The 15,189-nt window shown below is 44.0% G+C and overlaps 1 protein-coding gene across 1 annotated transcript in view; it reads right to left on the bottom strand.

The window, feature by feature from the left end:
* Positions 1-2,975: 2,975 nt before the first annotated feature.
* Positions 2,976-15,189, bottom strand: part of SMG1 (SMG1 nonsense mediated mRNA decay associated PI3K related kinase) — a 1,634,890-nt gene continuing 1,622,676 nt past the window's right edge. The window contains exons 62-63 of the mRNA XM_078665250.1: positions 6,477-6,583; positions 2,976-5,423 (exon numbers count right to left, since the gene is read on the bottom strand). Of these exons, the coding sequence (XP_078521376.1) occupies positions 5,346-5,423; positions 6,477-6,583 (185 nt within the window). The 3' untranslated portion in view covers positions 2,976-5,345. The remainder of the gene's footprint in view (positions 5,424-6,476; positions 6,584-15,189) is intronic.

Below are 15,189 nucleotides of genomic sequence, written 5' to 3'. Positions count from 1 at the left end.
TTTGTTTAATTTCCCATTTTGCATACAGCCACCTCCATCATGGTTCTTCAAAATTGACAGCTAAACAAAAAGGGGCTCACATTTCAACCCGTGCTTGCAGTTAGAGAAAATATTCCAAACTTGCTTTGGTATATCATTACCCCCATGTTCCCCCACCATGTTTTCACACTTGAAAAATGCCAGAAATTGAGCACCCTTCATACCTAAAACTCCTAGCAAGGATTTTATTTGTGGATTTACATAACATTTACAGCTTTGCAATATCTTGCATTCATAACCCTTAATTTTCCGTGAGTAAAAGGTACCACCGGCTGAAGCCTGTGATGAATCCAGAACCAGCATTGTTGGACTCATAGCCATTGCCAACATAAAACGAGAAGAGCGGTCTGCGAAACATGGTTGGTGAAGAAGGCGCAGTTCCATTGGGGGTGTGGGTTGATTATGTGCTGGGTTAGTAAGTACAGGGCTGGGATCAGCCTGGAAGTCCAAAAAGATCAGCGGGGAAAGAAGGCACACCAGCCGGAGCCAGGAGTAAATTAAAGACCAGAACCATGACTTCCTTGAAAGCCGCAGCCTGCTACGGAGTCAAGGATGTCCCATGGATCTCGGGGGGCATCGGCTCAGAGTACGGCACTGGATTTGCGTTCGACAGAACAGAATTTGGAACCATGACTGTTTCTGTGCAATCTCCTTCTGGTTCAGAAACGCCTGGACATCATGGAGCTCCGACTGCACTTATGTTTCTTCCTCCTATTGACCTTGGACGTGTCTTAACTTCATCCTACCTGACAAGAGTGGTATCGGCTGAGGAACACCTTGCTTCTGTATTCCACAATAAACGTTGGTCTCTCTGCCCCTGAAGGCCTTTGCATGCGTCAAGGAACAATGTTTGTATGACTTGGAGCCACAATGCTCCTGAAGTACCCAAAGCAGATGACGTGTGGGCCCATTGCAGACAGCTGCTTCTGGCCTGCTTTCAGAGCAATGCTCCTAAACACTGCAAAGGTTTTGTGGAAATTTGAGAATTCAGTGAAAAGCTGAAATCATAAAGATTGGAGCTCTAGATTTGTGACTTTGTATTTGAAAAAGAAGAAACAACACCTGTGCACAGGGGTGGCACCTTCATACAGCTCTGTGTTGTCATGTCAGGAGGCAAGATTGCGTCTCAACGGAGATCGATGGCACCGCCGGTCATTGTAAAGAAGTGCCTCCAATAAATATTGAAAACATCCCCTGGCGCTCCACTCTAGGATCAATTTAAACAAATTTCAGGAAGAAAATTCATACAACGTATTTGTTTGAATAAAGTCATATTTTGTATTTGTAAATACTTGTTTCAAAACGTCTTTCGATCAATTGTAAAGTTCATTGAACACTGACGAAAAGTAACAATAACACATATTGAGTCCGATGCATTTCGGGCTATTTGCCCTTCTTACGGGACAATAACTAGAAGCAAGACAAAAAATAAAACCTTTCAAAACTATGTCCATTATATGCTGTATCCTTCAATTAAATCTACGTTTCAGATCATAAAAGTGACCGCCGGTCATTGTGCCAGAGCTTCTGGATCCAGTTTGGCGCCTGAAGAGATTCACAAGATGAGGAATCAGCCTAATGGAAGAATCCAACAGAATTTGGCTGGTCAGATGGAAACTGTATATCAAAGTCTCTGCCACTTTTTCCCTAATAGTCACTGCGAAGGGGATCAATGTGTCAAGACTGCATGTATTCTGAAGTTTTAACAGGGTTGAAATCAGAATATTGTGGTAGTAGTAGTTTAATTAGCGGAGCATGATGTTCTCTAGCACTACCCGTAGACTGTTTGGGAAATTCAAGGTGTGAGAGCCAAGATGATCTTGAAATGTGGTCAGCTTTTAGGCCTAGTTATATTCTTATATCATTGCTTCAGATACGCTTATTAGGCAGCTTTTGAGTTCCTTTTAAACTTCAGAATATAGTTGGCCAAGGGAATCTTAATAGGGGACAAAGATATTGCTTTGGTTATGTTGCTGCGCCTGGTACCAAGCAGTTTTCGGCGACAAAGAAGGTGTATGGCTTCCCTGCTAAATGCAGCTACCATGTGGCACAGTACTAGGATTGAACGAAACAAGAGTTGAGTCACTGGACCCATAATGAGTTTAGAAGGTGCAGAGTGTGCCCAGAGGAACAAAGAGGCTTCCAAGGATGCACCATAAGGTCTCTGAGAAGCAAAACAGTGCCATGGCCTGCTGGAACGCTCATACCTATTCCAGCTGAGGAACCACATGTAGGAAAAAAACTGCCTAGGCTGAAGCTTTTCAAGAATTGGTATGGGCTTAGACAAAGAGTCAAAACCCTGGACCAGGAGAGGTCACCTTCTAAATGTTGAACGACTTCTAGATAGGTTCTAAATCGCGACTTTGAGCCAGCCTCCTCCATAAATGTTTTAGCTACTCTATCTCTAATCCCTTTGGGGTGCATAAGAGAACAAAACTCGCACATGCTCTCATCATGCCCTTTTTCCGTGGCACCCCAAATACCAAGTTTGGGATAGTACCCACCATTTGGCATCAGCGTTTTACACAGGGCTTGAAGCCGGACAAGCTTGGTGAGGATAAAGTTGGAGCAAATGTACATTTCTGACAGAAAACCATCCAAATAACCTGAAAAAAACAGACGGCTTCATTACTCCTATTGGAGCCTCGTGAATATAAGGTCTGACTTGCACCGTGTTACCCAACACCGGTGAGCTCTCAGTCCTGCCAAAGTTCAACGTAAGGTTTATACCAGGGGGGAGTAGCTATTGGAAGCGGTGGTACAAAACTGCTCAAGTGCAATATATGTTATCTGATCACATATGTCTAAGGAAAGATCTGAGGTGACAAATTTGCAGAGGGACAAGCGTACAACATGAATATATAGGTTAGCTGTTTTACAGTACAAAAGACAAACACTGGAAAAAGCAATCACACAAACAGAACGCCACAGCTATCAATATTTTATTCCATTTTATTCAAGTATGCAATAAAGAACCAATTTCTGTGCAGGTGTTTTCCCTCCTGGACAGAAGTTGCTTAATACATGAGATTCCTGGGAGCACACGAGTCACCACAGCTTCCAAGAAATAAAACGTGCAATGCTGTTCCTCTCTGGTATTTCTACAAATTGTTTCAATAAAAATATTCATAAACGAAGCAAAGTAAAATGGCACTGCAACAACTTACGCGTCCTGTCTCCAGAAAAACAAACATCCTGCATTTTTCATTACAGCATATACTGTCTTTCCCAAAGTAGACTATATGGTCAAGGCAGGCGAGATCAAATATGTTAAAGCTGCAGCCATTTACTTTTGAATACATAGAAACTGGCACGTATTGGCAGACACTAAGTGTGCCCAGGACGTCAGTATGCACGTGTCAAGGAATAGGGGTAGTACTCAAAGTTTTAACAGTGAAACCATATTTTGTTGCCATTTGTAATAAGGGCATGTTTTTCTGTGCTTTGCTTTCCAGTTTATGTAATTAGTTGCTCATTGGCGATGTTTAAAAACACTTGTGACTGCATAAGATCAGGCAGAAGAACACAATTTTTATATATTTATTGTATGTAGTTAAGGACTAGACATTTGATAATGAATGCTCAAACTGTAGTACTGAACTCAATAGAGTGGGGAGGGACTGAGTGGCTTAAGTGAAAACTGTATAATTGGGAGGTATGGCTGTTCTGAGAGGACCTAAAGGAAAGGTAAAGGAATTGACCTGAAGATAGCAGTAGATGTGAACGAGCATGTATGCAACCTTTGGAATTAAAATGTTTGCCTATCGAGTGCATTGGCCATACAAACTATTTTCCAGGCGTACATCCCAGTCCCCCAATCATAGGTTGGGAGGGGGGGCTCAAAACGGTCTCCGTTAAATGTGCATTTTATGGGGCCAGGTAAAAGAAAACCTAGACTTGAATAACTGAATATAGAAAAACGAGTTTAAAATATGAGTTTTGAATAAAACCTGGCCACGTGTTCACTTAAAAAGGCATAATTACAAAATCTACAAAACAGAAAAAAAAGAAAACTTAGCAAATGGGTTTACAAATTCTTTAAATGCAAGTCTGATGATGCTTGCATGTATTTTCAGTTTACTTGTACCAGAATATTAAAAGGTAGCGAGGAGGCACCAAAATTAAAGACCTAAAACCAAGAAATGACTAACCATGTGAATTAAAAAGCATATCACTCTACCTCCACCAAAACTTCACTTTATTGTTTATCCGTCGGCAACAATGTAAAACTCTACTAGACACTATGCTGGTTTAAAAAAGGTAAAGATTACATTGGAAGAGCTACTCTTAGGAAGTAAACGTCAGCAATCACAGTAGAATGAGATATCAGGGACAAATGTAAATTACAAATGAAAAATGTACACTGCAAACTCGGGAAAGTGCACATTAAATCAAATGCCTGTTTAGGTTCAATTCTTTCAAATGCACAGAGACGGTACTTTCGGAAACTGTACATGATACAATTACAGGACATGAGTAACAAAAATAACCAAATTGCATTTGATCATCTAAATTCGAAAGTAATCCTTGAAAGCTATTTTGGTACAGCTGGAACTTTTCCAATTACAAAACAAACTAAGCTGGGAGTTGAACGAGCTTGTGAAATGCAAGGCTTGAAATAAAAGCAAATTTGGAAATGCTCTTAACTAGAAGAATTTCTGGAGGAAAAAAAACAAACAAAAAGCTCTTTCTTCATCTTGAAAGTCCATCACAAGTAGTGTTTCTGTTACACAGCTTTGCCGCTTTGTGAATGTTCAACGTCCATACTGTGTCACCTAGCCTTTCCACCCCACTGTTGCTGGTCATCTTAACCAGTGCTGCTGCCAAGCAACAAGAGTACCACAATAACCTATCGCGTCAAATCTTCCTTCCCTGTGATTTCTTGACGGCGCCATCTCGTTGCTCTTACAACAGGGGTTTGAATTTCCTGAATGGTACACAGGGTCACGAGGAGTAGAGTTCCATATCACTCTTGCCGTCTCCAAAACATTAATTCCTTTCTGCGGCCAACCCCCCTGACACATTTGCAGTTCTTCTGTAGCAGAAAGACATTCGAGCTATCCCGACGGTGAGCTTCTTCTCTGGACCCTGGGGGTTACAGACCATTATGTTTGGCATATCCCCGAGTGCAGCTATCCTGCGGGATTCGTTTCCCACTCCACCTGGAATTCCTAGGTTACCTCAGATTAAGCCCCAGAATGCATCGCCACCGACTGTGGCGCGGCTATACTGTAGATGCCTGAGGCCGAGTTGATTCTGGTGGACGTCTGACCTGGCTGATCCAGACTGATCTGCAGTCTTCCTTTTCATACCCAGGCAGTCCACCCTTCATACAGCTGAGCCAAGTTATCTAGATTCGTTGCCTCCTTAATCACATAATCAACCTAAAAAAAATGAATTGGTAAATGTTTAGAAAATATCATCACTTTGAAGTAACCACAAGGTCCATCAGGGTAAGCTTTAATCAAATTGTTATAATCCGATACACTTTACAAAAGTGGCTTACATAAATGTAAAGGCAAGACCCACCATGCAAATCATATTCTATAGTAGGATAGGTGATCCTGATGTGTAAATCTCTGACCACCGAGGGCCACAAATGGTCAGGCTGTCAGAATATCTCATATGAATATTCAATGTTAATTTACATACATCTCAAATATTTTTACACAGTTTTTTCTTATGACTATTCAAGCTGAATAGTCCACAAATCTGACCAAGTTGTGATGCTTGAGAACTAGAGATGGGCCCGATTTGCTCAGCTGAACTATTTTAAATAAAATGACTTACTTTTTTAATTAAGTATCACTGTTTCGCAACCCGCATATAGCTAAGTCAATCACCATTCTTCTCAGCCCACTTTTTGTGGATACCAGAAGTTTGGCAGCATTATGACATGGGAGGCAAGTGAAGGCTGACCGGCTCTCTTGATAAAATGCCTACACTCTGCTATTGGGCCATGTGATAGTTTCTCACACCAATTCAGAACTTCCCTAACCATGTACAATATTTCATATTTAATAGTCTTACAAGATTTGCTATGGGTTCGGGTAAGAATCTGTGCTTTCTCCCTTCAATGTACCTACACCACGATACACAGGTTGAAACAGTTCACCTCTAATCATCTTTCCATGGTTTGTAAAGCTCGAATAACATTAAGCTAGGTCTCAGAGTTAAAATAAAAGGGTATATAAAATATAGAAGGGAAATAAAGAATGCATAACGTACGCCAAGTCGATACTCAGTGACTACCATTGGAAAATGTCCCTAGGATGATGGACTACTAAAATGACTACTTTCTAGACATTGCCCTATTAACTACCAAAACCTCCCACAAACATACACACTGTACTGTATCATAGACAACTTGCATGTTGTGTCTGTTAAATTATGCAGAAGTAATTTCAACTGTGAAGAGATGCACAAATAAAACTAACCTGTTCAGCAACAGACATCCTCCTGTTGGCATCCACATCTCTGCCCTCCAACTTGGCTTTGACTCGCTTCCACACGCTAACTGCATATGAATTCCTTTCTTGCACAGCTGAAATCCAAGCACCAAAAGAAATACAAAAATGAGTATGCTCATCTGGGTAACCAGCATCATGTAACACTTCTAGGCATTTCGTTGATCTAATGCCATTCTTAAGGAGAAGAGGATGAAACACTTGCTGAGGGCAGCTAAAGTGTGAAAACGATAAGTGAGTATTCATAGGCGAGGCACTAAGACTGAATCTTCCTTCATTTCCCAAAATACGCCGAATTATGAAACTTTTTTTAAATGTTGTTTTACAAAAATAATGAATATCATACAAGTTAAGCATAATTTAACACAAAAGCACATATATGATTGGGAAGATGAGACATTTGACAATATGAATACCAAAAGCGAAGATAACAAGATTGCATGAAGCAGGATTAATGCTCTATTGCAATAAAAAAAAGAAAAATTCCTGCGTAAAGCACTTGAGCCAAATACATCCTCATGCTAAAGATCTCTATTTACACGACGAAGACTGGTAATAGGGATAGGAGCCAGAGGAGACAGACCAGATAAAAGGTCTTGAAAAATTTAAAGAAACAAAGATGGGGTAAATGACCAAGTTACTTACCTTCGGTCAGAACAAGAGAAGAGACCGGAATGTTTTATTAATATCGGTCAGCAGAAACATACCCCATCATATAAAGTCCCCAAGAAGGGGCCATAGGTAAATAAAGTCACGAGACATTTAAACCATGGTAATAACATACCCCTGTCAATAAAAAAAAACCTGCTTTTTAAGTTTTCACCTCACAATAACTGTGTACAGAACCACAGTCGCAAAAAATTATAAGACAATAAAAGCATTTGGGAGGATATTACCCAAGTCAATAAGACAACATCCATAACTATTTGGTTATATACTCTAGCCCGAACAGTATGTTCAAACCTGTGAAACCCAGAACAGCTGGCTGTGCCACTGAACAACACCTGTAAACCATAAAAGGTCAGAATCGTTCCGTAAACAGCGCAGAGAAAATGCAACCCCGTGGAAAAAAACAAATGTTCACATAAAAAAGAAGTCAAAAGACAATATTAGAACCTATTGTCATAAAGGCAGTCAGTCCATCCATAGGAAAAAAACTAGAGATGTACAAATACCTCTAAAATATCCCCTATATACAAAAGTACATATCTATATGGAGACATAGGAGTAAAATAATTAAATGCCTATGTATCAACAAAAGAACATTTATATTGAAAAATAAATAGAGACAAATAATCCGTAGGCAAAAGTGACATAACAGTATGTAACTACCAGCGGAATCATACCATTTGAAAGCACCAGCATCAAGCCCATCAGAGTAATGCAAGTTGCCTAAAAGCCACCTTTAAACAATGGTAGCATAAAATCAAATAAGACATGAAGAACAAAAAGAATCTTGATAGTCTAAATAAAACCAAGGTCTCCACAAGACCTCGCTTCATGAATAGAGACCATCTATCAATGGAATGGTGAAAAAAACGAAACCTAAAACTTTAAAAAGGATTCCAAAATAAAAGAATCCGACCACTAAAAAAGTCGAACATTAATTTGTCTAACCCTCTAGGAACTATACATCCCAATGTGTGAACCCAACTTACAGCCTCTAAAGGCAGGAATAAGGAAATGAGTGGTCTATCAGCAACTATAGACCGGTAGATAATAAAAGTAATTGACCTCTAAGAGAGCAATGATCCTGATTGCCAGAAAGGTAGAAACTAAGAGGCCCACGCCTCTCCCCTTCAAGGATCAACCTATAATAATTCTTCGTAGAGAAGACATGGTACACCATAGGAGCGAAATGTTCTTCAGAAACAAAGAAAAAATCTTTAGTAATAAGGCCCACATTAGGACAATCCAGAAAGAGCAAAACATTTAATAACCTTTTCCAATTGAAGGAATAGAACTACTTAATATAGAAAATCTGCCTGAAGACCTATAATAACATAATAGAATACCAGGAAAGTCAACTAATTAACCATGCTAAGAGAACATAAACATACACACTAGCACTGGCCATAAGACAGAACCTTAATAGCAATATATATGATATAAAGCTTCACAAGATAAGCGTTGGGTTAAAAATGTTCTACATCTAGCAGATGTAGAGAACCTTATCTATCCCATGATTGAAAGACAAGTACAAGGGAAAAAAACAGAAGCCATATAAACAACAATGTAGTCTACCAGCCACCCCCCTCGAGAAATATCTGGAGGAATTTTGGGATAAACACTCTAGTACCATACCGTACAAACACATTTTCTCATATTACCAAGCGTATTATGAACGTTTTTGCACATAAGCCTCTCATTGAAGGACACATCATATACCCTAAGATTCCATTAGGGTACAAACTAAAAAGTACCTAACAGGGGTACCAAAGTTCACGGATATACCCATACACATAGATTGGAATTAGCCCACTCAACAATTTTTTTTCTCCAGTTTTATAATAAAAACTATAAAAGTCATACAGACATCGGTAAAACATATTCCAGGTTACAAATAAATAAATATGATACCTCCAAGTTAGTATGGATACAAGATAAAATACATGAATAATACATAAATTAATCGCCACTTGACCAGAGTCTGACAGCAACCCATAAAAAGTTAAGTGTGTACAAAATGGTCTCATTAGAGATGAATTGTAAAAAGATAAAAGCTGATCTCACCCTCCTAACACCAGCTTTTTAAAGAATAGGAATAATAAATAACTTTCTAGGAACAGCGTAAAAACGACAAAACATTAAAAAAGTGCATCATGTCCTGAGGAGACTCACCGTCGTAGCCACAAGGCATGAGGCACTGACCGCTGTGGGAGCAGCGAGGTTGTGCTCTTTCACAGAAGCTCCTTCTTGAGAAACACTCTTTAACCCAAGCAAAGTCCCTCTTACATATGCGCTCGGGGTTAGCAAATAGTTCTGCTCTGATTAGCCTGGAGAGGCCTACTCTTATGTACTGGAGCCATCGGATGCGCGAGACAGTCAAGAGAAAGACAATTCTTTAAGACGTCTTTGCAGAGTGTATTTTCTTGCTAAGTCACAAAGCCAGGGGATGGAAAGCCAGTAATCTGAAAGGAAGGGCATCCCCAGCTCTTCGAGCACAACATATGACGGTATGCTTTACAGGGCCCCTACCCCAGTGTGGCCTCATATCTCGCTCCCGTTACTGGCCTTTGAGATACATTTTGCTTGATAGATCTTGAACCCCCTCAAACGTGAGACCAAAAATTGCATAAGCTGAGCAAACCCCACTCAACACACACACACACACCTATCTATATATAAAAAAGTGTATATATGTGTATATATATATATATATATATATATATATATATATATATATATATATATATATATATATATATATATATATATATATATATATATATATATACACACACGTATATATTACGAAATCGCTCAAAACTGGAGGGCACTTCCACAAACTCCTGGACGCCGCAGCAGCAAGGAATATATACATATATACATACACACACACAAATGTACATTTAAAGATGCTCACAACAATATACAAACAGGAAGAGTTACTTACCTTTGGTAACGATTTATCGGGTAAAGACACAGTCTAGCCGCAGATTCTTTAACTTAGAATATCTCCAGGTGTTAGACTGGATCCGGAAAACTTTTCCGCAGCAGCACCTCTGCGCGCCGGGGGCGGCGCCGCACGGCTTCGCCCTGACGTCGTCCATGGACGTGACGTCAGTTTTCATCAGAGAAACTTTCCCGCGCCACAACGGGGAGCCACCACCAAAAACTGTGAGAATATGGGAACACTGTGTAAAAATTGTAGAAAATATAATCACAAAGGACAGTGCCAGGCACTGTATCCTGCAAACCAGTAGAAGGAAGAGCAGAGCACCGCTCTTAGAAGCACCCCCACAAAAGCGAAGGCTACACCACCTGTGGAGGAAGAGGAAGATGTGAAAAAACAGCACAGTAGACAACCGAAGCCTGCAACTATAGTGCATAACCATGAAGGACTACAATTCCAGAACATAGGATCAAGGACAATGTCAACCTAAGACGTCACCAGAAAAGACGTCGCAACCCTAATAAAAGACCGATAGAATGTGGCAGAGCCGAAAGACTTGAACCAATTGTCGCAGGGATGGTAAGAGACCCCAAGGCGAAGGAGAAGGGGGAGCAGAGAGTGGGAAAAAACCTGAATAGATCCCACACCATACAATCCAGGTACAGGGTTGGAAAGGACACATGACATATGAGCATACCGCCCAATCACGTGAACGGGAGGAGTAGAGCAATAAAAACAGAATGAACACTATGTCCGAGTGAAGAGAAAAAGTCACCCTGTAGAAAGGCAAGCCACCCGGAGGGAAGCGAGTAAAGAAAACCCCACCTGAAAAGGTCCTTGCAGAACGGGGAGGACCGGCAGGCGTTAAGGAATCTGCGGCTAGACTGTGTCTCTACCAGATACATCTTTACCGAAGCTAAGTTACTCATCCATCTGAAAGAGACATCTAGCCGCAGATTTCTTAACTTAGAATAGATACCAAAGCCATACCCATAGAGGAGGCGGGTCTGCGACTGAACCCCATGAAGTTCCAGAGGGAACGCAGCCGTCAACAAGGTGATGAAACACAGTGGGAACCGTAAGCCAGCGCAGCCACACCAGACCATGAAGCTCAGAAAACAGCGGAAAACATGGGGAGGCAAAGGCACCCTAAGCTGTCAAAGAACAGCATGAAAACTCTGGTATGTATAACGGGCGAGAGAAAGAAAACACATAATAGATATGTAGGTGTGAAAAGGAAAGTGCAGGACTTCGCGAGAAGTGGAACTGAACCTAGGGCTTGAGAGATCCGCAGGATCTGGCTTGCTGACTGTAAGTAAGGCCCAGAGAGATGGCAACTGGTATGACAGAATAGGCGCATACCAGCGTAGAATGCACAACGAAAGAAGCACTGTTGAAACCCGCACCAGTAAAATACGTGCGATAGCAAGGGTATGATGCCAACCCACGGCCAGAAAATGCCGGGACGGACGAGAGACAGAAGACACGCCAGTACATAGCCGGTCTGTTCATAGATATGTGAAAGGGCCGCTGGCAACCAGCAGATGTGCCCAAAACAGGACTTACAGTAAGTACGATAGTCAAGCGGATGACTGGAAGACTGGAAGGTGCATAAGCATACCGTGTGGAAGGTAGAACCACACAAAGCATAGCAAAGACCCTCCTGTAGGGTAGTGTGAGCAGCCCAGATGCGAGAGACGCAACAGCAAGAAGGCCACCAGCAAAAAGGGAACCAAGCAAGCCGGACACCTATATAAGAACTTGTAGCTCAAGCAGACCGGGTCAAAGATCACAACACCACATGAAGGAACGTTGGCAGCAAGATTCTACTGTGTAAGAGCACAGCAGACATCAAATAAGAAGAAAGACACTCAAAATGAAGCGTAATACAACAATAGTCTAGGGCATGCGAAAAGTACCAACAGACATGCCGAAGCAGAACTGGACAGGACAATGACCAGGTCCATAAGCAACATCCGCTCCTCGCCCGGGAGGAACAACGGTCCCCCGCAAGATAGAGGAGGAGATGGAGCTAGGCACGATAGTGGGAGCAGTCGGGACACAAGAAGTGAGTATCCCGAAGAGAACACTCCCCTTGAGAGTGTCAGAGAATGAACCCAAAGCAGGCGCATGGAAAACACTTGTGCGGCAACAGCAGTGAATGAGGAAAAACTGCTTTTGGGAAAGTGGTCAGAAGACAAGGCCAGAAGACAATGTACAACAGAGACGGATATGTAATCCGCTACCTTGAAAGACAAGCCCAGTAAGGGCTGACAACACAAACAGACCAGGGTGTAGCCAAGTTTGCACTAATAGTAAGAAACGTACCGCATGGCAGCGTTTGTCCCTTGCAAATCAAGGACAGGGCGTCAGCCATGAAAGAACAGCGCCTGAGGTGAAGGGAACAAGGGTCCAGAGAGAGTGAGGCCGGCAAAAGCAGCCATTATAGACCAGGGGATCACTGCAATGCTGAAAAAACATAAGTACCTCATCAAGGCAGGCGAGGGTAAGGCCGCACGGCAAAGAACCCATGCCTAGGCCTAGAATCATTACAGACAACTGGAGCCAATTTGAACCGAAGTGCAAGAGAGGTGCTAACGGCAGAAAAAGAGAACAGCCTGACCCCTAGAAGGATGTCCGTAAGGAAGACTCCATAGGAGCGTACCAAGGCTAAGGCAGTTACCCAATGGTCCGCGAATACCCCACATAGGGTAAGTCTTAACCCCTGCGAGGGGAGTCCTCTTGGGCAAAGAACACATTCAGAGGACTGAAGGAAAGACAGAACCAGCCGTCCGGCTGTACTGAACGAGTACTGAGATGGCAGAACAACCGCTTACACTATCCGGGTGCTTCTTAAAGAACAGGGACATGTCTGAAAATCACACCAACAAGGCAACATGGCCTACGCAGAATAGAAGAATACGCATAAGGCAAAAAGACGTGCCACAAGAGTCACAGTAGCCCAGACATCAGGGGGGAGACTGCCGAATCTGCATGGCTGTCAAAAAGGTCCACGCCATTGAAAGGCAGATCTCTAAGAACATCCCGAACATTGTACGGGAAATGACTGTCGCGCAGCCAAGCATGGCGTCGCAAAGCCACAGACCGAGCAAGAGCTTGTCCCACCAAGTCAGTGGCATCAAGGGAAGAGCAGAGGGAAAATTGCGCCATTCCCCTGCCATCATGCAGAGGGCGGATCAATTCTACCTGCGGGCCTTCTGGTATAGAAGGAAGGTGGTTCTCGACCAAGTCCCAAAGGGTAGAGGGTGCGCGTGTGAACACGCAAGCCGTATTCAATGTGCAGATGCCAGCACTGGCAGAGGCGAAAAGCTGGCGACCACATGCGTCTAACCACCTAGACTCCCTGGTGGGAGGTAACAGTGGCAAGGCGGAGGAAGACTCAAAGGCCGCCTGAACAACTAGGCCCTGAGCTCTAGGTTGAAGGGATAGGCAGAGCAGATCATCCGGGGAAGGACGGTGTCGACGAGCTACGGCCCAATCAACAGGGTCACCAGAGGAAGACCTCGCCAAGGGGCCAGGATGATGTCAAACAAAGATGCCCCAAGGGGCAGCAAAGGGTCCACCTCAACCGCCTCCATATGGAGAAGATCCAACAAAGGATCAGAAGGCAGGGAAACATAGGGGGCTGAAAACGAAGAATAGCTGCAGTTCTGTAAATAGCCCGTGCTTAGGCAGCACTAGCTTCAATTGCCATCCGGGGAGGGGACAATAAACTATCAGTAGGAGACGGTTGGAGACTAACCCGTCCACTAGACAGCAAAAGTGGAGGAGCCAGAGGCTGATCCGGAGGCCACGCCACAGAAGGTACCTGCACCATGGACCGAAATTACCTCAGATCAGGGGAGTCCAAAGGAGCGTAAACCTCTTGCATAAGAGGAGGCGTAGGCACTGATGTCGACCAACGCCGCATGGGAGTCGTATCAACGTCCGAGGAGTCGGGTGGGACACCAACCTCATGTAATAGGGGAGGCGTGGATGTCGGCACCGGTGTCCACCGACGTTGAGTTGGAGTCGTGTGGACGTCGACAACCTCCAAAGGGGGCTCAGTCTGGGTGCCGTCAGACGTCAACCCCACTGCAACATGAACAAGGCGTCGAGCCCAGCACCGCCTCGGACGTCAGCGCAGGAAGCCGCTCAGGGCTATGCGGAGACTGAAGGAGTGGGCTTGACGGCCGACTGGGAGGACACTCTGGGCCGTGTCCAGTCGGCACCGTATCGGCTCCGGAACCGGAGTCGATGCACACAGCCGGTGCAGAGGACGAATCCGCCGGCGAGGACCCGACATGAGTGCATTCCCCCTCTATGGGACCGGAAGGCACACCAGGGAGAGGGTGTGACCCAAAATAAGAGAGGAGCGCTTTAGAATAAGCCTCCATTTGGGCAGAAGTCGTTCCAGCACCCGGAAAGGGAGGGTACAGAGGAGGCGACTGCCGGACGCCCGTGCCCGGCAGGGAGCGAGAAGAGCGGGTGCCCGCGTCACGTGTATTGGAGGAGACCGCCGCGACTTAAGCTTATACGTACCCGCCTCCGAACGATGTTCATGGGAACGACCTCGGGAATGGGCTCGATCCGAGAGGGAGAGCAGCGACGCCAAGGTGCAGGACCGGGCAGCAGTGCTGTCAGCCATTTCATACAACGCTCCCGTAAGGTCTCTAGTTTCATTCGCTGACAGGCGTCGCACACTTTGGAGTCGTGGTGCACTCCAAGGCACCACATACAGATGGCGTGTAGGTCAGTTACAGACATCCGACGTGCACAGGTCTTGCACGCCTTAAAGCCTCAAGGCATTGCACACTGTTCTGGAACACCGAAGGCGGTGAGAGGACCCGAAAAACAGGCCAAGGAACCGCTGGTTTTCCAGGATCCGCGTTAGGACGCGGAAAAGAAGAAAACGGACGTTGGCGCACTAAGAGGGGCATATATGGCTCCGCTGACGTCACATCCGTGGACGACATCAGGGCATAGCCGTGCGGCAGCGCGCAGAGTTGCTGCTGCAGAAAAGTTTTACGGATCCAGTCTGACGCCTGGGGATATTCTAAGTTAAGG

Source organism: Lissotriton helveticus, chromosome 10, assembly GCF_964261635.1.
Source record: "Lissotriton helveticus chromosome 10, aLisHel1.1, whole genome shotgun sequence".
NCBI classification, from domain to species: Eukaryota; Metazoa; Chordata; class Amphibia; order Caudata; family Salamandridae; genus Lissotriton; species Lissotriton helveticus.
Note: the sequence above shows the minus strand (reverse complement) of the source record. Positions and strands in the feature narration are given on the sequence as shown.